General features: G+C 38.9%; 3 protein-coding genes and 1 pseudogene across 3 annotated transcripts; 2 read left to right on the top strand and 2 right to left on the bottom strand.

The window, feature by feature from the left end:
* Positions 1 to 980: 980 nt before the first annotated feature.
* LOC144632402 (putative E3 ubiquitin-protein ligase UNKL) lies at positions 981 to 11567 on the top strand. Its single transcript, XM_078491049.1, has 13 exons — positions 981 to 1126; positions 1207 to 1416; positions 1536 to 1804; positions 2537 to 2672; positions 5699 to 5816; positions 6022 to 6106; positions 6916 to 6965; positions 7476 to 7691; positions 8200 to 8277; positions 8375 to 8755; positions 9280 to 9609; positions 9998 to 10159; positions 11015 to 11567. The coding sequence occupies exons 1-13, from the start codon at positions 1020 to 1022 to the stop codon at positions 11189 to 11191; spliced, it is 2319 nt and encodes a 772-aa protein (XP_078347175.1). The 5' UTR covers positions 981 to 1019; the 3' UTR covers positions 11192 to 11567.
* A 283-nt stretch (positions 11568 to 11850) lies between these two features.
* LOC144633438 (uncharacterized) lies at positions 11851 to 21543 on the top strand. The gene is made up of 6 exons (XM_078492312.1): positions 11851 to 11939; positions 13767 to 14153; positions 16037 to 16340; positions 17561 to 17698; positions 20015 to 20370; positions 21047 to 21543. The coding sequence occupies exons 1-6, from the start codon at positions 11851 to 11853 to the stop codon at positions 21489 to 21491; spliced, it is 1719 nt and encodes a 572-aa protein (XP_078348438.1). The 3' UTR covers positions 21492 to 21543.
* LOC144632485 (androgen-induced gene 1 protein-like) lies at positions 18571 to 19487 on the bottom strand. Its single transcript, XM_078491155.1, has one exon. The coding sequence runs from the start codon at positions 19462 to 19464 to the stop codon at positions 18781 to 18783; it is 684 nt and encodes a 227-aa protein (XP_078347281.1). The 5' UTR covers positions 19465 to 19487; the 3' UTR covers positions 18571 to 18780.
* On the bottom strand, positions 21543 to 23220 carry LOC144632494 (ADP-ribosylation factor 3 pseudogene; annotated as a pseudogene).
* Positions 23221 to 23250: the final 30 nt, after the last annotated feature.

Raw genomic sequence — 23250 nt, 5'->3', positions numbered from 1 at the left:
TCCCAGCATGGGACAATATTTCGATGTGCATGGATGGTGAGTCGATCGAGGTCTATTATTTCGATTTTTCTTGAAATTTATTGCATGTTCCTCGGAAATATACCGCTTCCAGGTTATTTTATTGCTGTTTTATTATATTGCTTTGGTAGAGGATTCAAATTTGGCAGTTGTTGATCACATCAGGTACGTATGTTGATTTTTCGATACGCATTTTAATAATAACCAGAAATTAATATGCAAGCTCTATTTCCGGTGGTTTGCTTAACTTTGATTTATTTATCTTTGTCATCCGTTGTGCTGTTTTTCTTGTTTATATTCTCGTTGATTTTAGTAGCGGATGTCACTGGCTTCACCATTCCAGCTATTATAACGCAGAACTGAGAACGATCTTGCGCGATAATGTTTAATTAATACTTATCCAGTTATCGCTTTAGTTTTTTATGCTTCCTCAAAAACAAGTGAACAGGACAAACACACTTGGGTGCGTGCAAATATTGGGCTTTTATCTCGGTTGTTGTTGTTTTTTTCGAAGAAAAACTCGACGGGGTTTGTATGATCTAAAATCTTGCTTCTGCTCCTGTGATATTTGAGAGGGGGTCAGTTGGGGGTTCATGAAGGGGTCAGTTGACTCAGGGGTCAGTGCCGTATTTTGTCAAAACAGCTGTCATTATCTTTCAACCCGATAAATAACAATGATTTTCAAGGTCTGTACTGCCAAAATGCACTCAAAAGAGAAAGTAATAAAATCCATATGGAAGCTGGACAAAGGTAAAATTCTATCTCCTCGTTGCTCTTCAAAGGCAATCAATATTCAGATTTTTTATTCCGGGTTCTCCCAGATATCGCGGATTGTTTACATATTTCGCCCCATTTGCCGGTTTTTTCTTGAGCTGATCCTGAACAGGTCACATGTCACGTTGGAACCAATCAAATCGACAGCTCGTTACGGTTCCCATGATGCCCCGGTTTGTCTATGTTGTGGTGCGCGCGCGTTTGGTTTTTCACGTCCCCAAAACAACATGTCGTCTTCCGATCCTGTAATGACTTCTCCTAGTACCATCATTTCTTCCGAACATAAATTAGCTGGCCTTTCTCAAACTCAGCCAGAGAAGCCTTTCCACTATACGTAGGTGTATTTGTGATTTTCTGTGTTTTGCTTCCGCGTATATGTGTTGTCATAATTTTTTTTCCTTTCGAATCGTCCAGGTACCTGAAGGAGTTTCGGGTCGAGCAATGTCCACTATTTCTACAGCACAAGTGTACAGCTCACAGACCGTTCACCTGTTTCCACTGGCACTTCATGAATCAAAGAAGGAGGCGACCGAAAAAGAAAAGGGATGGCACCTTTAATTATAGTCCTGATGTTTACTGCACTCAGTACGATGAAACGTCAGGGATTTGCCCGTCCGGTGATGAGTACGTACCAGGGATTTTTTCTTGCATCTGCCTCGTTTATTTGCGGACTCGAGACATAATGGTTGTTTATTTATGGTATGATCGATCAATTGCTGAATAAAAGTCCTTTTCTCTTTCAGTTGCCCTTATTTACACCGTGTAGCTGGCGATGTGGAACGTCGCTACCATCTTCGTTACTACAAAACTGCAACCTGTGTTCACGAGACCGATACTCGAGGATATTGTGTAAAAAATGGCCCACACTGTGCGTTTGCCCATGGACCACACGATCTAAGACAACCCGTTTATGATATACGAGAATTACAAGCCATAGAAAAAGAGGAAACCGAAGTAGGTCAAGCAGGAATAGAGAATAACAAAGCTGTTCTAGAAGATCCCCGCTGGCAAGGTTTGTGCAGTACTGTACGTTGCTTCAAATGTACACAAGTGATATCTTCATTTACACTTTCTTGGTGATTTGTTCACCACCGTAAAGTATACAGCTTTTGTCATTTCGCGCTGTTATGCATTTTAAAGCCTGCCAAATGAGTTTAACCTTTAAGGCTCTATGATACGACCTCGAAACAGAGATAAGAGTTTAATTGCGTTGTAGTTCACTAGAATTTCGCTTGATATTCCCGTTGTAAATAAAATTCTCTTATGTCTCTCCGTTAGAACCTCATTTTCGTTGAAAAATATGGCGGCTAATTCGCTTCCTTGACGATAATAAACGCTAATGTGGTGAAAGATTTCTCTTCCGTTTAACAAAGTTGTGGTTCTAACAGAGTTATTCATTATTTATGGATTCTTCTATTGTCTTCACGGTTAAAATCTGATCGCTGTTAATCTTTAATCTTCCCCATTTTGCTTGAGAGAGAGGATTTCCTACATTATATGTCACTTACTGTCAAACATTTGTGCTTCTTCCCTTTCACTGTAGCAGAATTAAGCCCTGTTGGTCAAATATTAGTAACATGGTTGGTGTCTGACTTGATCAAAATTTATCTGTGTGCAGAATATTTTATTGGTGTTTGTGATAAATAGCAGTAAACAATAAATTCATCTGATAGCCCCTTGAATGTGCGACAAACACAATAAGCAAGTGACAATTCACTTCTTTATTATTATTATTATTTTTTAGATACCAACTATGTACTTTCAAGTTACAAAACTGAACCATGCAAAAAGCCACCAAGACTTTGCCGACAAGGGTATGCCTGCCCGCATTATCACAACACTAGGGATCGCCGACGCAGCCCAAGAAAATTCAGATACAGGTTAGTCTGCAGGAGCTAATACGCCAGTTATTTCCCTGCAATGTTGTCATGTGCAAGAACATGTCAAAATTGAAAATACAAGCACAAGAAATGGAAAATTTCCCATTCTGTTGTGCTTGTATTTATGCTTGCTTTACACAAAAACATCACAATTTATGCAAATATAAGCAAGCAAGCTTACTGTAACAACCTCGCTTCATCTTCTATTTTAGAAAAGCACTTCAAGTGCGTTATATCGCTTGTGCTGCATTATGTGCATAAGCATTTGCATCACAGATGCAAACAAGACATTTATTTATTGGTTATGATTTAGGCTGACATGATAGGAACTTACTTTATGAGCTGTTAGGCAGTATAAAGACAATGATAGTGCATTCACTAACTATAGTAAGCGTCTTTCTTCCAATAAGCACCCTCTTTTTGTCTTCCAATAGAGCATACTTCAACACCATCACAGTATAGCGTAATAAACATTAACAGAATAAGAAATTATTATAATAGGCTCAGGGCTGCAAATAACAGTTGGTCATCAAACATTGGCCAACCAAAATTTGCTCATGTCCGACAAAATCCCAAGTGTGGTCGGGCATGATGTCCGGACAATTTTTTGATCGTTACAAGCCATTTTACAGCAGCAATGAATAAAATTCAACCTTTTGTTTTTGGTGACGTCCGACTACAATTTTGTTTTGTCCAACCAAGATGGTGTTTTAGTAGGACATATTTCCTTTCATGTGAAAAAAAGTTATTTGCAGCCCTGTAGGCTATTCCAGAAGGTATTCCCAAAGAGACCCTAGCTCAAGAAACAGAAGAAGGGAAATGTTAATGAAGGAACCACAAGTAAATTTTAGGTTCATCCTAGTAGTTAAATCAGCCATTCACTCATAAAGGGGAGTTTATACGAGCAGTTTAATGTGGCAATTTTTGTGACAACTTTTAATATTTGCTTGTGTAGATGAGAAAAAAAATTAAAGTGACAACTATATTTGTTTACAAGCTGGCAAGTTATCTTTTATGGGACAAATAATAGTTCTCACATGTGAAATTTGCTCGTGGCAAAAATTACGTCAGCACATGTGAAGCCTTCCCGGGTGCGACACACCCCCCCGGCCCGCGCCCCCACCCACGGGACAGCGACGCCCGCGGACGCGAGCTGGGCGGCGACGTCTCGCCCCCCCCCTCATATGTGGTCTCCAATCTCCCAAACTCCTACTGAGCACTGTGTATGTGTATCTCTGTGGGTATCTCTGCTGTCCAAGGTCATTACTGGTGCAGTAAACTTTGAACTACTGACAAATAATTGTTGTGTCATGTTTACGATGAGATATATTTGTCGCATAAAAATTGCCCATGTAAACCTGGCTTAAAATGTTGCACTAGAATGATCCAAGTGCAAAGATCAACCCTGCTGAAAATAAACACTGGTGCCCACATTAACAAAATAATATACATCCTCTATTGTAAATGGTTATTTAATGTGCACTGTATAAATATTCACTGCTTTGTGTATACACTATAAAAGTTGATTAAACATCAACAGTCAGAGTGTATATATTGCATTTATTCAGACAACCAATATCATGGTATTTGTTGTGTATTTCATATACTTTATGTATTATGAAAACGATACCATCTGAGAACCACTGTAATGTCAAAATAAATGTTTAAGTTTTTTAGAAGTGGTTTGTTCTATACCTGAACAATTAAGGTGTTTAGCTTCAAAAAGTGGGGCAAATTTAACCTTCATATATGGAACATTACATGAATTGTCCGAATTTTGTGTTTGTGATGTGAAAAAAAATTCATTTAGCTGCAAACGAAAGGTGTAGTGCATAATTTTGAAAATCTTGAGACAAACTACACAGCTGGAATACTATGATAATAGGTTGAATGTCTTGTCCACATGCACTACAGTCTTTAAATTCAAACTAAAAATATGCTTTTATACGCTGTCAAGACTCGGAAAATGAGTATGTTATGATATGGACTAGTGGTAACCACCGGTTAGAAAGTGCGGGCCTCGATGCAGTTAGAGAAGGTACTGGGAGGGAGTGTTTTTTGTTAGTTTGATTATTATCGTTTTGGGAGTTTTCAGAAGTTGGCTTTGGTATTGGATTTCTTTTATAAACTCGTTTTTGGGGTCTGTCCACCGAGATAACAGTATCTAATGTGTGCGATTATGTGATTTTTTACGTGTTTGTCCGGAGTTGCGGTGCAATTGATTAGAGTGTCGATACTGAAGAAAAGGTGGCGTCGCTGTACGTCTCGATTTTGATTCGGTGTGTCGCACGCGGTGGTGAGTGTGATGGCTGCTTTGTCTGTTGATGGTGGTCTCGTACTTGTCTAAGTCTTCTCGACACCTATAACACGTCTGCAAACGTATGTCTCTCTTCCGCAGCCTCATTTCCATCTTTCGCTCTTGGAGACAAGATTTCCTTCGGTTGACAATTTTTTCTTCCGTCTTCTTATGGAGAACAAAACCTTCCGGTTTGCAGATAGCCTTTATAAACGTGGCGCGCACGCGTGACGCATCCGCTGGTCACTGTCAAGATTAGGGTTGCGGGCCTCTCTTGGGCCCGCAATTAGTGACGACCCTAAACAGCTGTTACCCTTTAAAGGGGCTATTTCACAGATTTTAACAGACTTCTGAACTGCCAAAATATACGTTTGTGTCTTAGGAAATCAAAAAATAATGGTCCATTTTTATTAACAATATTAGAGCACTAAAACTGTTAGTGTCTGGCTGCAGTTTGCTAACTAAAGATGGAATGGGATTACAACTTGAAAGATTAAGGCTTAACTTTTCAGGTTGTTTCTGCCTGCCCTAAAAAAAATCAATATTAATAGCCGTGGTTTAATTTCTGCAAATTAATTTCCTTTAGATGTTCAAAGATAATGTTTTTTATGGGTTAAGTTGCCTGGCAATAATTTTGGAACAGTTTGCACCAAAAATCAGTGAAATCTCCATGACCTAGTTCCTTTAACACTTGTGTTTTTATTGTACTTTATGTTATTTTTTTTTGTAGATCAACTCCTTGTCCACATGTTAAGCATGGCGATGAATGGGGAGAGCCAACGAATTGTGAGAGTGGAGATAATTGCCCATATTGTCACACAAGAACAGAGCAGCAATTTCATCCAGAGGTATGCAGCATTATCAAGTGCAGATCTTTGGAGGCCTTTTGGTTTATGACTTGTATTTTTCTTTGTTGAAGGATTACAGAAATAGATCTGGAATAAGGAAAAATACAAATCAAACTAGTTTGAAATCGTTTTGACCTGAAATTCATTTTAAACTGCAATACGTTTATTTAATTATTAATTATTTATTTATTTATTGTATTGACAGATATACAAGTCAACAAAATGTAATGATATGCAGCAGACTGGTTATTGTCCCAGGGGACCTTTCTGTGCTTTTGCTCATGTGGATCGTAAGTACTTGTCTCTGATCCCAAAAAGAAAAGATAAAGAAGAAAAAATAAGTTGAGCTTGTGACATGACAGCTCTGTACAGTCCAGTAATAAAAATAATTTTTGTAACCAGTGACAAAACAACTCTGAACCAAGCAACATCTAATAATGAGAATAATTTTTGTGCCAAGGGATTTCTTACAAAGTCAAATTCTTTTGTTCTTCACTTTCTCCCTATTTGGTCAACGAGTATTGGTGGTCCCAACACTGAAACCATCCACTGGTTTGGCAAGGCAGTGTGACCTAATAGGAAGAAATTCCTTCAATATCATTGCCTCAGCTGTAGTCAAATGCCTCATGGAAATATGTGAAACTAACTTATGTTCAATAATAGAGACCTTTAGATTCAATGCTGACTGCAAACTGTGGTTTGAGGTTTGGTATTTGGCATTAGATGATGTGACAGCTTCTGCATTTAGACTGAAGCAAATAATAAAAAAAGAACCCTGTAGAAAATTTTCATTGATGCTTATAATGTTGTTGTTTAGATGGCAAAAAAATGTATAATTACTTCCTTTTCTAATTTTGTAAAAATTAAATTTTGTAAAACCTGTAAGGTAAAGGATTGTTTTGTATATCAAAAAGAATTCATTCGTGGGATAACACAAATTCTAGCCCATGAAAAGCTGAGATAAATGACTTACCTTCTTCCGTCAAAAATGTCAACAAATAACAGCAAACATGATGGCAAGCGCTAGTCTCATGACTGCTAGCAGTTTGCCATTCATGATAAGCGTGGAACTAAAGGTGTCTAATTTCACTTTCCACAGAGGACACAATTGCCATCAGAGAAGCTAATGGTGAACAGAGTTTTAGTCAGGTAAGTTACTTGAGCACATAACATAGTTTGCACAAGCCTTGAAAAGTCCTTATGGAACCTTGAAGGTCCAACATAAGTGTGGTTGTGGGCGAGGTGGAACTTCGATGCAGTGATATGAGAAATACCAAGGGTAGTATAAAGACTACAATTACCTTAACAGGAGTAGGATATGCTCAGAAACAATGCATAAAATAGATCTATCTTGATTTTATTACCTTGAATGTCCCCCTCATCCCTAGTGTTGGTCCAGGGGGAACCTGTAGCCTGCAGTAACATAAGATGTGCAGTGGGGGCATGAATTTTTTTCCTGTGACAGTTAACCGCCGACCAGTTAGCTCAGTTGGTAGAGTGCCGACTACCGTGCGGGAGGTCTCGAGTTCAAGTCCCATACCGAACCAACATTACTATTTCTCTGATAGTTTGCCTAACAGAAGCTCGCCTTGTTCATCTAGTAGTTAGAAATGTTCATTGTCACTAACTACAATTTTTTTTTCTCCTGCTTATTCACAGTTTTATTCAATGCCTTCATCACCTCTTAGTCCTGTTGACAATGGAATTAGTTTGGCATCAAGTCTAGCACATTCAGTCAGCAAGCCTGCAAGATCCATGTCAACATCGTCAGGAGGGTCCTACTCTAGTGAACCATCTACTCCTTGTAGTGTGTATCCAAAAGCTCCTGGCTCAGAGCGTTCTGAACGAAGCAGTAGTAGAGAGGACGAACAACAGGTTAGTTATAAAACTAAATTCACTTTTGTTTACGTCATGTTCGGATATTGTTTACAGGGGGGGGGGGGATGCGTAATTCCCTTGTGTCCTGTTCAACTTATACTGTACAATCATGTAACCCTCCAGTTTCCAGGAGTGATAGCAAACAATTTCCCCTCCAAAAGTCTAACATCAGTCTCACAAATGGTGTTGTGACACTAGGGTGTGTGTTTCTGTTAGCAACAAGGGACCAACTGTGACAGAGATAAGAATTTTTGTAATGTACTGGTATTGTCAAAATTCTTTATGATTTCACTCCTCTAAAGGTTCTGGTAAATTTCAGACTTGCAAGAAAACCCAACATTTCTTTTATAATTTGAAAGTGTTGACCTCAGCCAGAGACAGAACAACACAGAGGAGGAGCCTTGATGACTCTATTTCCCAAGAAAAAAGAGAAGCCAGACAATGACCATTGCTTTTACAATATTCTTGAAAATAATTCCAAACATGTTCTTTTTTTTAATGCTAGGCTTACATCAGAAAACAGCTTTTATCGATTGAAAGTGATCCAACTATAGATGACCTGGAGAAAGCCAGAAGAAAGCAGGTATGCTCTGTCTCCTTTCATTTCCTTCATAGCTACATTACTTTTTCTTATTCCTGCTGTTGAGTGTGAGTCTCGGTGATTTTTTCCTTCATTTCAGAACATAGTTGGAACAAGACAGCCCTTTTCCATACCCAGTTCTGCTTCATCCAATCTATCCTCTGTGTCTGCCAATGCTCCACCATTCTATCCTGCAGCTGACACAGTCGAGTCTGTGGTAGAGAGTGCACTAGATGACCTTAACCTAGATGATTTTGACGTCACTGAATTAGAGAAGGAGCTAAATAATGCCTCTCCAGTATCATCAACACTAGGAGAATCCTTGTCAGCGCTGAATATCACTCCAATGTGCTCAGCACCTGTTACAATTCCAGGGGCTGAAGCTGGCTCACCCCAACCATTCACACAGTCACCCACTTCACCATTAGGACAATTTTCTTCTTCTTATAGCTCTACATCGCAGTTGATGTCTGGACAAAAGGTATTAACTTTTCGTATTTGCATGTATCTTTAGTCAATTACCTCCTTCCTGCAATGTCATTATGTAGCTTCCTTGAAGCAAACTGGCCCTTGTCTCAAACAGACAGTGAGTAAGAACTTTGGAGTAAAATCTTCAAATGTTTTACCACCTTTAGTTAACTTCTTACTTATTGACCTTGTCCCCGATGTTTTATTTTGTATACTGAGAATTCTAATAACAACATACACATTGTCAGCAAATACAATGTGAACATGGCCATGATTTAAATTCATGCAGTAATTTGCAGATGAAAACGACAGCAGTTTAGGAATTATTTACAGTTGTTGAATTTTATTGCCGCTTTAGGGGAAACTACTTTCGGGACAAGGGGGAGGGGTATTACATTTAGGGCTTTTTTTTTGAGTCTTCACTGAATGACCTAATCTGCAAGTGTTTATTGTGAATCATGCTTTAGGCACTTTAATAGGTTATGTTTGTCTTGTACCCTTTACTTGATCTCACAGCATGACATGTTTGTTGCGCAGGGTTCCAATCCTTTCCGTGCCAGTCCATTAGTAAGAGGCAGTAGCCTACATTCTTCTGTATTGGATCCACTCACAGCTCAACTCCATTCACCCAAGTCATTAGGATCTCCCCAATTGTCCTCTCCCTTGGGTCTCAGCAACAGTTCCAGTGAAATCCAGCGACTCAGTGAAGATCTCATGGCTGCCAAAACCAAGCTGGCATCATGGGAAGAGTCATGGGCACAAGCCAAGCAGGCCTGTGATGCTTGGAAAAAAGAGGCTGAAGCATCAGCTAAAAAGGCAAAGGAGGCCGAACAAGAAAAATTAGAAGTTATTATGAAAAAGGAAGAGGTAAGCCAATGAACAAGCTTCCAGATATATATACTCTATTTCTAGATAAATATTGGGGCGTAAGTGGAATAATATGTTTTTGAGGTACTCTTGCAAACACACTTGTATACAATCAGGTACTTGTCTATTTAGTAAGAAGAATAATCTCTCCAAAACTTTACATTTACAACTGTCAACAACAGTTGGCCAACAGATAGCTAACAGTCGTAAAAATTATTTTAGCTTCAAGCAGATGTAAGCTGATAAGTGCATTCTCTGTGTCAGAAGGTGAAAAGGTGAATTTAAAAAAGGATCGAACTGTGTGTGGTTGTGTTTTACCTAATGTAGCTCAGAAATGCAGAATGTCTCCAAAACTGATCCACCAAATTTCTTTTTTTTTTTCCTGTAGGTTGAATCTCAAGTGGCAAGCTTAAAACAAGAAATTGAAGAAATTAAAGGTGACCCTCACCTTCACACACTTAACACAGTGGAAGACATAAGGGATTTATCGCTGTTAAAAATGAAACAGATTCATCGACAGCTTAGTTCAGATTTAGAAAAATTAAATCAGGTAGGTGGAGATGACAACAACTTTAATATTAATGACTTCAAGAAAGTAACTTGACTTTCATCTCTCTGACTAGCAATGTTGGTCATTAAATATTATTAACTTAACAAATTGGTGATGCCCCCTATTTGATCAAGACGTCATTGTTACCTAATCCGTACTAAACAGATATCCTGCAATATACATAGGTTGTCAAGATTTGTCCACAGTCTGGCAAAGTGCTGCAGCATTACCACAGTATTTTTAGTTGTAAAATTTTGTTTGTTGACAATTTGTTGAAAAATGAAGCAAGTATCTTGTGGAGTGTTGTCTGATTTTAGCCAACTCAGTTTACCACCTTGTCCGCTAAGTATCAGGCTATATTCTGTAAGATATCCTCCAAAATAGAGTGTGATGCATTTTGTCTTTCACAAGTTACTCTTGCTTGTGCATGTCAGAGTTTGTACGGATCATGGAAAACCTGGAAAGTCATGGAATTTAAGAATTTCATTTTCCTGGTATGGAAAGTCATGGAATTTAAGTGTGGGTCTTGGAAAGTCATGGAAAATGGTATTGATTGTACAAAATAAATTAGGCAGTTTATTTTTTGCAAGGAAAAGGGTAAAAACGTACCCGAAATCACAATAATTTTTGAAAATTTCCAAGAAAAATGGTTAAATTTAGGTCATGGAAAACTTTGCAAAGTCATGGAAAAGGTCATGAAAACTAATATTAAAGTTATGGGATTTCAAAAGCTAAAAAGAGTATGAACCCTGCATGTGCTTTTCTGACATAAACTGCATGCTTTGTATTTAGTATGTACACAACATTTTGAATGACTTTAACATTTGAATGTTCCCTGTATCGTTTCTTTTGCAGGTGATGTACAGTAGAGTAGCTTTAAATTGCAGTCTTTGTGAAGAACAACAGAGATGTGTAATGACAGCTCCATGTTTACATTGTACGATGTGCGAGGCGTGTGCTTCACAGAGATTGGAATGCCCAACATGTCATGTTCAAATTGCACAAAAAACCTTGATAAATATACCTATTTGAGGACGTAATATATTTGCAGTTAGGCAGCGTTTAGCCTGTTTTCAATTACCTTTTAGGACTTGATATGATGTTTAAAAATCTATGAATTTAGCTTTTAAGGTATAATTATAATGCATATATTATTCAAAGAATATTTCTTAGGGATTACGAATGCTTGTTTCATCTTCAAATTTATTATTATTATTAATATTAGTATTTCCTTTCAAGTAATGAATTTATTGTGAACTTGGAGGTCGAAGCATTTTGTGCTGGATGTACATTATTTAGTGTATTTATCAGCACTTCTTATTATAAGGATTACAGAATAAATGTCAAAGATATGTTCCATTGCAATGGCAGTCTGTAACAAAGATATTAAACAGCTGTCTTGTCACGACTTCTGTCAGTTGTGGGAATCAAGTCTGTTTACACACTTCTTCTAACCCTATCTGTGTCCCTTGCAATCTCATCCCCAGAGGCTACCCATTGTTGGTCAGCGGTGACCAAACACCCAACAATGTGGGTAAAATCAAAAGCAGAGCTATAAAATCCTGGTTCCAGTTTAATTGTTCACGAAAGGGTCAAAATTCAGTTAATGGTTATTGAATATGTGTAGAGAGAGTAGCTGTCATGGCTAGTTGTTGCGCAGCTTTCACTTTAACCCAGAGATTCAAATTATTATGACTAAAAGAATTGTGGCCTTTGGCAACAGGATTGTGTTCCTTGTTGTTGTTTACTATCTTGGAATGCTGTCTACTCCATTTAACTGGTGACTTCAGTAATAGTCTAGTGGGCAGGACAATATTCCAAGTTGGTGTAGTCCCTTCCAAAAAGGGGATGCTCAAGTATTAGACAAGTGAAGGGATATTGGGGAAAATATATGAAATTGGCGATTTAGGATTGTAAATTCAGTTCTAAGAAGGCATCTCTGCGGGAAGATTAACATCATTAGAATCTTTTGTTTTGAACAGGTTGTAGTATTTGGAGTTTTTATTTATCATGTGTATTTGTGGGTGTTAAAGCAGGGTTTTGTTTTTTCTCGAGTATCCTCATTCCCCTGGTACAATTAACTTGTACACACACTGTTTCTTTACACAGAGAAGTGGTAATCCTAAGGAGTTCACCAGTGTTTGTTGGCAAAAGCTGTGGCTATTGCTTCCAACTGTCCTTTCAATCCCATGATTTCATTCCATATCTCTATGGTAACAAGAAATGAGAATTTTTTTTAAGTTGCACTCAAAATATATTCTGTTGCCATAGAGTTAGATTAATAGTTTCTAACCAGTTATAGCATGTATGGTATCTTGTCTGTAAGAACTGTTGTGGTCTGTCAGTATATTTATCTCACACCTAGCCCCCCTCTCTCTCTGGGCCCAGTTGTTCAAAGGGTGGATAACACTATCTACCAGATAAATCGCTATCCAGTGGATAACTGTCATACAAAACCTACTTAGCTATCTACAGGAAAGTTATTTATCTGGTGGATAGCATATTATCCGCCCTTTGAACAACTGGGGCCTGGTGGTTAGATGTGCTGTTGGTGTAGCATTGTGATGTGATACGAATAACAACCAGAGTTCAGATCAAGATAAGAATAAATTCACTGTTGCCGGTACACTGGTATTGGGTCGTCATGTCATCCTACAAGAGGCAGACTAGGCAATACACTAAGAAAACTTGTAATAAAATCAGAAAAAGTATTAACCAGTTTTGAGTAGTGACCAGTAAAGAAGATGGGAGGATCTTTTAAAACGTGGAGTTCGTGACAACATCTGGATAACAAAGTTTTCAAAAAGGAATAAACAAATTGTGTTTAATGCTTAAAATATGAATTGTTCTGTAGCTCATCAGGCCTCAGTTGTTCAAAGAATGATAACACTACCCACCACAGAAATCGCTATCCTTTTGTAAAGTCTTTTTCACTGGACAGTGAACATATCCGGTGGAAAGCATTGTTTACTAGAGCTTGCCATTTACTGAGCCTGGTTGTCCAAACTATGAGGAACACTATCCGCTGCATAAATCAGCTGCAACGATTAGCACATCAACTTAGGGTGGAGCAGGGATGTTCCACCTAAAGTAGATCACAAAATATCCTGCAGAGATTATTTGAAGCAGGCAAGCAAGGGGAATAGTCTTGATACAACGCGCCCCAACTTACCCCAAGGAGAAATGTTGTAAACAGAGAAGAATTTTGTTTGCTTCCCTGATGCTAGGCCTGCAATGCGTACTAAACCAGAAAACGCATTGAAAAAAGTAGTGCTTATGATGCTGTACCTGACCACAAGCTAAAGCTTGACCACCGCAACTACAATGATGATGAAATAAGGGAACCTGGCCCATGTATGAGCTACTCGTATTCGCTTTAGAATAGAAGGGGAATGAAAGGATTTTTTATAGACACATGGGAGCTAAAAATGGTAAGGGCGGGGGGGGGGGGGGGCAATTGAGCAAAAACGAAAAAAAACATCGGCCAAGAAATCACACGAGAAGCAAAGAAAACTGAAGCGATGTAAACTATTTTTATTCAAAACTTGTTCATATTTCTTTCAAGTTTAAGAATTTTCCTCCAAACGAAACATTCCAATATTTCCAGGCTTGGAAGGCTTGGGTGTCCTGTGATTACACCGTGGTGGATTGGAACTAGACCAAATATCCAAGATGGCGGATCCCGGTGCCTCACGGAAGATAGGCCAAATGATCTCCAGAACGACAGAGAATATCTTAGCGAATGGCCACCGATAAATGATATAGTAGTATCAGAAGAATTCATACAGAGGAAAAAACAAAAACTGGATCGCGTAGATAAAAGACAAAGTGGCGGACAGGAGAGTGAAGAAAATGAGGGTGAACGGGATTTTTTGTGGGCCAGGCCTGCTCTGGCAAGATGGTGGAGAAAGAGACAAAAAAACACGACTCTAAAAGATTCCTTAAACAAGCCAAAATCACATAATCCAAATACACTGCTGAGATATGTTGCTAGGTAGGTTAGTGGACCTTCATCTCTTCTGGGGGCTACCCGTAGGTTGGGGGGGGGGGGGAGGGGGGGGCAATGGGGTTACTGGGCCACCGTTACCCGATCTAAGAGCTGTTGTCGGTGCCAAAAAAGTTAGTCATAATTTTGATTAATGATGATAATTGGATAGCTTAAATATCACTACGTCTCTCAATGAGGGGTGATGCTGTTATGTATCAGTCAAATCGAAGGTTCAACATCCCCCTCCCCCCCACCCTCGGGCAACCCCCCGGGCATTTAAATTTTTGGAAAATTTGTGTTCAAATTCCCGCCTCCCTGGGCCAAAAAGCCGTTCAAATGCCCTACTATAAGCCTATTTTTAGTCTATGTCCCCACCCCCGGGAAAATTGATAACTAAACAGATAACTGTTTTAACTGTGTAGCTTTTTATGCTCGTAAAATTCTGTCTGCATACCGACTTTATAAATAGACCACACAGTTTTTTCCTCTATTGTGTAATAAATGCATAGAAGATAACCAATACATAGAATATAATCTATCTCCACCATGATTATAAACCCACGTGCATTTACTAGGACACGTATAACCAGAAATCAAGTCTGCGTTCAAATTCCCCACCCTATGTGGTCGAATCAAATTCCCCACCCCCGGGAAGGCTTTGATTATCAAATTCCCTTCCTCCCGGGACAGCAGAGGTGTCAAATGCCCGGGGTATGCCCGGGGGGGGGGGGGATGTTGAACCTTCGATTTGACTGATACATTAGGGGGCAATGTCACCTGCATTCATACCGAAACCAGTGAGCTAAGCCAACATTTTTAAAAGTCTTATCGATACTAAGATAAGTTTCATCAATACAGTATATAAAGTCAAGAGAGCTGCAGGGCCCTTACATGTAATCTTAATCTCCAATTTGATTATGACTGAAGATTGTACCTTGCATTGATTGCTAATTTTAAGATCTTTCATTATTTTACTCCTAGGGAGAGGGGACTTCCATGTACAAGGTTAAAATTTATACTTTGGTGCTGCATAGTGTTGCAATTTAATTTGACTACTTTCAAAGTTATCCCAATCCCTTTTGTGGTGCTGAACTGGAAAGTTATAAGATAGAAACTAGTTAAATTGGAGAATTACCTTATTCTCACTTAATTTCGCGAGTACTAAATTTCGCGATTTTCGCGATTTTTGAAAAAAAAACGCGAAATTTAATACTCGCGAAATATAGGACACGCGAAGTTTAAAATCGCGAAATTTAATATCGTACTGATAATATAAAACTCTGATAAAACTCGATGTGTTTTATCATAGTTATTCTAACATGTCTGAGTTTCATGTTTAGAAGTTTTTTGTTTAATTTTGTCCATTAGTTATCTCCCACTATATCAGTCGCACTGTTTGAACTGTTCTCTGCCGCCAAGTTCCTCAAAATCTCGCTTTTGCAGTCGTAGATGAACCTATTAGGGATTTAGACTGTTTAATACCTTATGTTTTGTCATGTGTATATTGTTTTGTTTGCTGTTTTTACGATGACTTTCATATTAATTATGTTGTTACAGTTTCGAGGTCAAAGCTTCATATTGAAGAATAGATAAAAATTGCGAAATTTAATACACTCCAACTGTACCTTCCTCTCAAAATCGCGAAATTAAGTACTCGTGAAATATGGCTCTTGATTTTTCGCGAAATTAAGTACTCGCGAAATTTAGTGAGAATAAGGTAGTACTTCTTAGGGGTGTCAATACATACAAGACACATCCACAAAGCGACATTCTAATAACCTTTAAGGGTTGATTTCAAAATTTCCAAGGAACACCCTCATTACTTCCATATGAAAATCTCCCTCTCCCCTGCCATGGGATTTCACTACAAAAATAATTTTTTTGAACAGCCTCCCAGAAGGAAAAGCATACCTAAAACAGCAGGTTCATGCCTTAAAAGAGAAGGTGGCCTCACATCCTGGAAGTGCCATGCCTCATGCTGCGCTAGCTTCTTATCATGACCTACTACACAATACTTCATCTGCTTTAAACAATCTGAACATTGCTGCTAAGCTGGATCCACAGGATAAGAATATAGCGTGGCTGCATTTAAAAGTACAGCGAGGTAAAGAGCTTAAGGATAAGAGAAATAGTCTTCAGGAGCATTTGTTGCAACAACGGCCCAATGAACTGAAAATGCCACAACCAGTAGAAGTAAGTTGGAAAAATATGCGGTGTAAGGTGCTATTTTTGTTTTGGATTGAATATCTGCGACTTCCATAACCTTATGGAGTAATAATGAAATCCTTTGTACATGCATGTATATTAAAATCGAGGAAACCCTTGCCAAAATAATAAAAGCTATCCTAGACTAAACAAAGATGACACACCACAGTCAATTTCTGGCCAAAGAAACACTGAATAAAGAGGCTTTTATTTAAGTAATATTATTCTGTTAAAAAGTTATATGTTGGTTGAAACACTTGCAAAAATAGTTAACAACTATTCACCAAAGTGGAGGTGGCTAGTGGTGGATGTATACCAAGCTGCAAAGCGGCAAGGTAAATATCTACCGCTAGCAACCCACACGAGGTGAATAGTTGTTTAAGTATATACTAAAACAGTGAGATAATATAACCCGAAAGGATGATTTTTGACTAATTTATTCCTGCGACGATTACAATTTTCTCGCGCGTGTTGTTCAGAGGTGAATAATTAACAATTATCCTGCGAAATCGCGTGGAATATCGCCTGATACTTAGCCGACGAGGCCGTAGGCCGAGTTGGCTAAAATCAGACGATATTCCGCAAGATTGAGCAGGATAATTGTTTTATTATTCGACAAATTGTCAACGAAACAAATTTCGCCGATTTAAAAACTGTAATTACGCAAAGCTTTACAAGATTTCGGACGAATCTTCGCAACCTACGTATATCGCAGGATATCTGTCATGTATGGATGACAGATAACGTTAACATTTTGACCATATATGGGCAGCGCGCGCTTTTGTTGAATAATAACAAAGGATATTCGGAGCTTGAGTAGCCAATCAGCGTGCACCAAAAACACTATCCACTGTTTTGGTATATAATAATTATTTTTATCATACAACAATACCTGTTAGCATCCTCTCCCTTCTTGCAACTTGACAATTGCAAATATGCACCAGTTTGTCAATGTAGAAAACTTACCGATAATATCAACATTGAACAAGGTTGGAAGGTATGAATATCGAGTTTGCAGAATTCAAAACTTTTAGAAGAAATTTGCTGTTTCTGGAAATATCCATACCCATCCCAACCCAAAATAAATCATTGGAGGTTAGGGTTTAGGCCAAGAAACCTTCTATTGGAGGTGTATGAATATTTTGTGGATCAACACAGTGTTGCTTGCCATGAACGGCTGATGTCATGTTGAGTTACTTACCTTACAGGTGGAGCGGCGCCATTGTAGTACCCTTGATGCCAAGGAGTTCCTGTTTGATTATTGCATTAGTGGTATCCCTGTGATCATCACAGGACTCGTCGAGACCTTGACTACAGTTCCTTGGAACTTTCAACACATTAAAGAGGTGAAAGATCTTTTACTCGATTCACATTACTGGTTTCCATATCAGGCCCATAGGACGGGGGTGCGACGGGTGCGTCTGCTCTCCCCCCCCCCCCCCCCCCCCCCCCCCCCCCACGAGCCTTGGAAATAGAAGTCCGCTTATTGTGAAAAAAACCACATCAACCCTTTGGGTTGACGGTCCACCTTTCGTACATTTTGGCCAAATTCTGTGATTTCTAGGTTAATTTTAATGATACATTCTACCTAGAGCTGTAATGTTCTTCATACTTGAACTGCTCAGAGTGCCATTAATATTCCTAGGTGCTACCAAAAAGGGGGGAGAATGGGTACTTGTTTGGCTCGGAACACGGCACTCAGTATTAAAATGTAGTTTCTTGAAGAAGCAGATAACCTATTTTTTTTTCAAAAATTTTCCCCTTCATTCTCCCGCCTGTGGAGCTCGAGATTTCGCGCCAAAGGCGCTCATCCGCACCTCACAATGCAAAATCCTGGCTATGGGCCTGCATATACCTATCTGTTTTTGTTCTAGTTGGGAGAATTTGAGGAGATGTCTGCACACAGGCTAGGAGAATTCGTTTACACAAAGCAGTAAAGGATTTAACTTTTGGTGGTTTGATATTGAATATTGATCAATTTTAAGAATGCGATAGCTGGAATTAAGATACAACAGGCTTTTTAAAAGCTTCTGTCTAGAAGTAAATTCTATGGGAAAATGATCACTCTTGTAGTAAAGGTTTTTCACACTTTTATTTACATTTCTGTTGTTTGTAAATGTTAAAATAATGGTACAGTGTATACTGTCTGAGAATAAGTTGGTTACACATGAAACAAAGAAAAGTAAATAAACAAAAAATAAATAAACTTTAAGACAAATTTCTTTTTAGCTCCTGACAAACGCTAGTCTCCCTCGCAGCCGTTTTTAGTGTCGTCACGTAACGCTCCTTCTAAAAACGGCCGCGAAGGAGACTAGACAACGCTAAACAACGTTTTTTACTTTGGTACTCTTTGTCACGCACGTCCATCCGGGTCACGCAATGACTTATCTTTTTATGAACTACCCGTCACGCAAAGTTATGTTATCAGCTAGAGTTTTTTCTTTTCCACGGAAACATCTTTCCCCCATTTGCGTATAGCTACCCACTCTCCAACGCGGTAAATGAATAACAAAACGGCAAAAGAAAAAGCGAAAAATGCTGCAATGGAGAGCGAGTCCAACTTCCGTAGAAATGGATACACCCAAATGTCAGCTGCAAACGCCACCCATAGAATCCACGCCATGTAAACAACGCCGAATCCTAAAACGGACATCATTCCTTTATTTCTTGGCGGGTATTTGTGTGTAATAAAACACAGTTCCAAAATCGTGACCAAAGGAAAAGTGTGCATGTAGTGATTGAGCCACGCGGGAATTTGTTTGGCTTCCTCGGGCGTTTGGCACGAGTGTGGATCGGCTGCGTACAGGCCCCAGAATAAAATACTGACGGTAGTTCCAACTGGAAAAACAAAGCAAGCGAACGTGTAATCGCAGACAGACGCGAAGAGCTCGCTCTTTCGCTTCCTGACGATTTCGTGAAACTCCGTGACGGCGGCCATGTTGAAGTACAGAAGTTGTAACAGCATGTTTATGAAGGTCAAGAACTTGAATCTCCCTCCGTAGGTCTCGTGAGCTTCCAGGTTAATCTCTGATACGTGATATGTTACTCCAATTAAATGTACCAGGAAACAAAGATAGTGAAATATGAACGGGCGCCAGCCACCTGTAGCCATCTTGTGTCGTTCTTGTCAACAAGGAACTCGTGTAAAATTAAATTTATTCACGATCACGTGACAGCAGTTTTCTCTCAATTTTCATTTCCTATTTCCGTTGAATAGAAAGATGTGGGAAAAGAGAGAATAGGACCATTGTACATCTTAAGCTATAAAGATTTACCCATCCACATTACAAGCACAAAGAAACAAAATCTGTGTTGGCATGCAAATTCTCCAAAATTGTCTTTATACGTTTTCAGAAGAATTTTTTTACTGATCACAATAACTTTATATAAATTTTTTTCATAGATTAAAGTATTTGATAGCAACATGTTTATCATCAAGCCAACATAGCTCTGCCCTACCCTCTCTTTTGAGGGTAAAAAGAAACTTTGTGCCGCGCCCAGATGGGTCTTCTTAATGGGGTTTAATTCTAACTTTCTGATGAGTGTCTGTACTCTTTTAACAAAGGGGGCACTCCTGCTGGGGCTAAAGTTGTATATACTTGCTTTTGAGACAGAAGCTGCCATTAATATTTTTATCACAAGTTTTTTTGATACCCTTGCAGGTAGTTGGTAACAAGACAGCACCCCTTAAAAGAATGGTGAAAGAATCCACAGAATGGGCAAAGCTTGAGACAGCTTGTAGCATAAAAATATCAGACTTTATGGACTCCCTGCAATCATTACAAGAACCTCTTTACCTGTTTGACTGGAGTATACCGACAAATGCCCCTGAATTGGCAAAAGAGCTAGTGATTCCTAAATATTTTGCTGGGGATTTCTTACAAAGAACCGCTCCAGAATCACTGTACCAGAACAGCTGGCCAAGCCTGTTCATTGCACCTGCAGGATTACACAGCGATCTTCATGTGGATGCATTTGGTTCTAACTTCTGGATGGCACTTTTTCAGGGCAGAAAAAGGTAAAAGTGTAAACACATAGCATGAAACAGTTTATTTATTACCCAGTTTGCCCTTTTGGTCCTGAGCTAGTGTGAGTTTAAAAAAAGCAGGGGTGTAGCATCCATTTACACACCTACGCCCGTGCGTACACTGACATCTGGGAAAAAAATTCAAATTGCCTCAAAACATTTTTCTCATTAAAATTTGCTGGCTGATAATATTTGTCACATTATAATGGCATTTTTACATTGGACTTCCCTTTATCCAAGCTTTTACAATCATTCAGTGCTGGCCAGTAATGGAAAGATGCATTTGAGTGGTAAGTAAAAATAGAAAAAAGGTGCCTCATGTACCCCTCCCTCAATGTTTAAATGCAGTCTTTTAAAAAGTTTTCCTCGTTCCAATCAGTGTCCTCCGAAATTTGTCAGAATTAGAGCTCTGTCACGGTTAATCTTGCATTTGTTATTCACAGCATTACCTGTCTTCTTATGTTCTCAGGTAATATGTTCATGCATGACTCCATAAGTTCAGGGGCTTTCTTTAAAGCATCAGTTCGTAGCCAAAAAGCCTGTTTTGAATCTTCAGTTTCAATAATAAGCATGCTAATCTCAATTAATTAACTGCCTTCCCTTTCCTTATTTAATTAAAGGAATTAAGTGAACTCTGGCAGTAACTGATATATATTTTCTATCACAGGTGGACATTCTTTAGTAGAGAAGATGTTCCATTACTTTATCCACACTATGAGGATTCACTGGACCTTGTTTTTGATGTTGACCTGAGTAGTCCAGACTTTGATAAATATCCTCTGTTGACCAAAGCAACTCCTCAGCAATGCATTTTGGAACCTGGTGAACTGCTGTTTGTTCCTCATGGCTGTCCACACAGAGTGGAAAACTTGGAGGATTCTTTGGCTGTTTCGGCAAATTTTGTAGACTTATCTAACTTGCAAGTTGTTCTTGAAGAACTTAGGGGAAATGCTTTGTTAGATCCTCGAGCAGAAGATTTGTGGTTACAAATGACGAGGGAAGACTTTCCAATGAAAATGTCTAGTCAGCAAAAAGATTTGCCATGGGAAGAGTTCAAGATGTGGCCCAGAGTTACTTACAGAGAGTATGATATTGATGTCAATGATTTATAGAATTGAAAATTCTTAACAAGACCCATTAAAGTACCTTCTTTTTGCAATAAAATAACTGTGTTTTCTGTTCACCTGACTTTGTTACTAAGGAAACTTGTGGGGTTCAAACATCCATATTCAATTGAGGTACCACTTGTGTAAGAAAATGTTTCATTCGTAATGCATGGTTCCAGAAAATATCCATACTCCCCCCACAGGGAAGATTGGAAATTCTTCGGGGTGGGAGGGGTCTCAAAGGCCAAAAACTTTAAGGAAATGTATCAAGCTTAATTGAAATTTCCAGAGGGGTGGGGGTTCTTAGGAAAAATTCCATCGATGGGGGAGATATGGATAATTTTTGGAACTAAACAATACAACATGTGAAGATTGCTCGTTGGACTGTTTTAATTTAACTCCATACCAGGGCATGGCTCAAGCTTTTCTTTACCCCTAAAAAATAGCATATTTCATGCGATTGGTCTCGACCAACACAGCATGACAGCATTTTCAATTTCTTCATGTGCAACCCTAAACAAGACTTAGATGGCTAAAAATATTGGCATTCTGTCAAGAACATCATCGGTGCGACCAAACTCTGTAATGTACATCCCTAAGCGAGACAACTAGCATCCTCGTCCCTTTCATATGGGAGTCCACTCCCCAACAATTTGTATCACACCATGTAAACTGGAAGTGGCTATTTTTCCTTAAAATAAAGCCAACAAAAAGCAATGACATGCCAAAACTATTTACTGTACGTAGCTTCATGTTAAACAACTGCCCAACCAATCAGCATGTATTTTAAACATGTGTATATATGCTAGAATTTGAACTGAAAACAACTTTACCAAGAGGGTGTCAGTGTTGACAGAAAGCGATTGTTTCACGCCTTAAAAAAATTTATTCTGTTGTTTTAGAGACAAGCTTATTAACACTCTTGTGTTCAATGTTCTTTTACAATAAGTAGTGTAAATTAGACCCTATTAGTTTAATACGTCTTCGAGAGGATGGCGATTAACACCTTTCCTTTCAACATATAATACCAGCCATGTGTATAATCTGTATTTCTATCTGTCACTTTGTCTGCAATACAATACAAGCTCACTGAACTTGGCTCAAACCCACGATTTTCTGCTTCTAATCTGCGAAGCCATCCAGTCCAAACCCTCGTATAAACCTTCGCCTTTCACAGCGCAAGAAGATTGCACAAACCATGGCCTGTCTCGCATGTTTACTAAACCAAGCTTTTCGCGAATCTCTGCAGCGCTCATGGCATCCGGCATGTCCTGTTTGTTCGCAAACACAAGAAGCACAACATTGGCTAGCTGCTCCTCGCCCAAAAGCTTGTGTAGCTCGGTTTTCGTTTCTTCAATTCGCTCTCTGTCGGCACTATCTACAACAAATATTAGGCCTTGCGTACCCTGAAAGTAAACTCTCCAAAGACTTCTTATCTTGTCTTGCCCGCCGATGTCCCAAACTGTGAAGGAAATATTCTTGTACGTAACGGTTTCCACGTTGAATCCTAAAGTGGGAACTGTGGACACTACTTCTTCAAGTTTCAATCGATACAAAATGGTCGTCTTTCCCGCATTATCCAGGCCAACCATCAGAATTCTGACATCTTCTTTGCCAAGAAGACGATTGAGAACATAAGAAAACACGTTTCCCATGCTTTTTAAAGACGGAAACTTGCAGTATAAATTGATACAAAGGTGATGACATTCAACACAAGAACTTCCACATCACTACATTTCAAACGAGTTCCGCTGTACAACTGCAT

Source organism: Oculina patagonica, chromosome 12 (genome assembly GCF_052425735.1).
Source record: "Oculina patagonica isolate OP01 chromosome 12, crgOcupat, whole genome shotgun sequence".
Lineage (NCBI taxonomy): Eukaryota > Metazoa > Cnidaria > Anthozoa > Scleractinia > Oculinidae > Oculina > Oculina patagonica.
The sequence above is the reverse complement of the archived record's forward strand: the minus strand, read 5'-3'. Positions and strand labels throughout refer to the sequence as shown.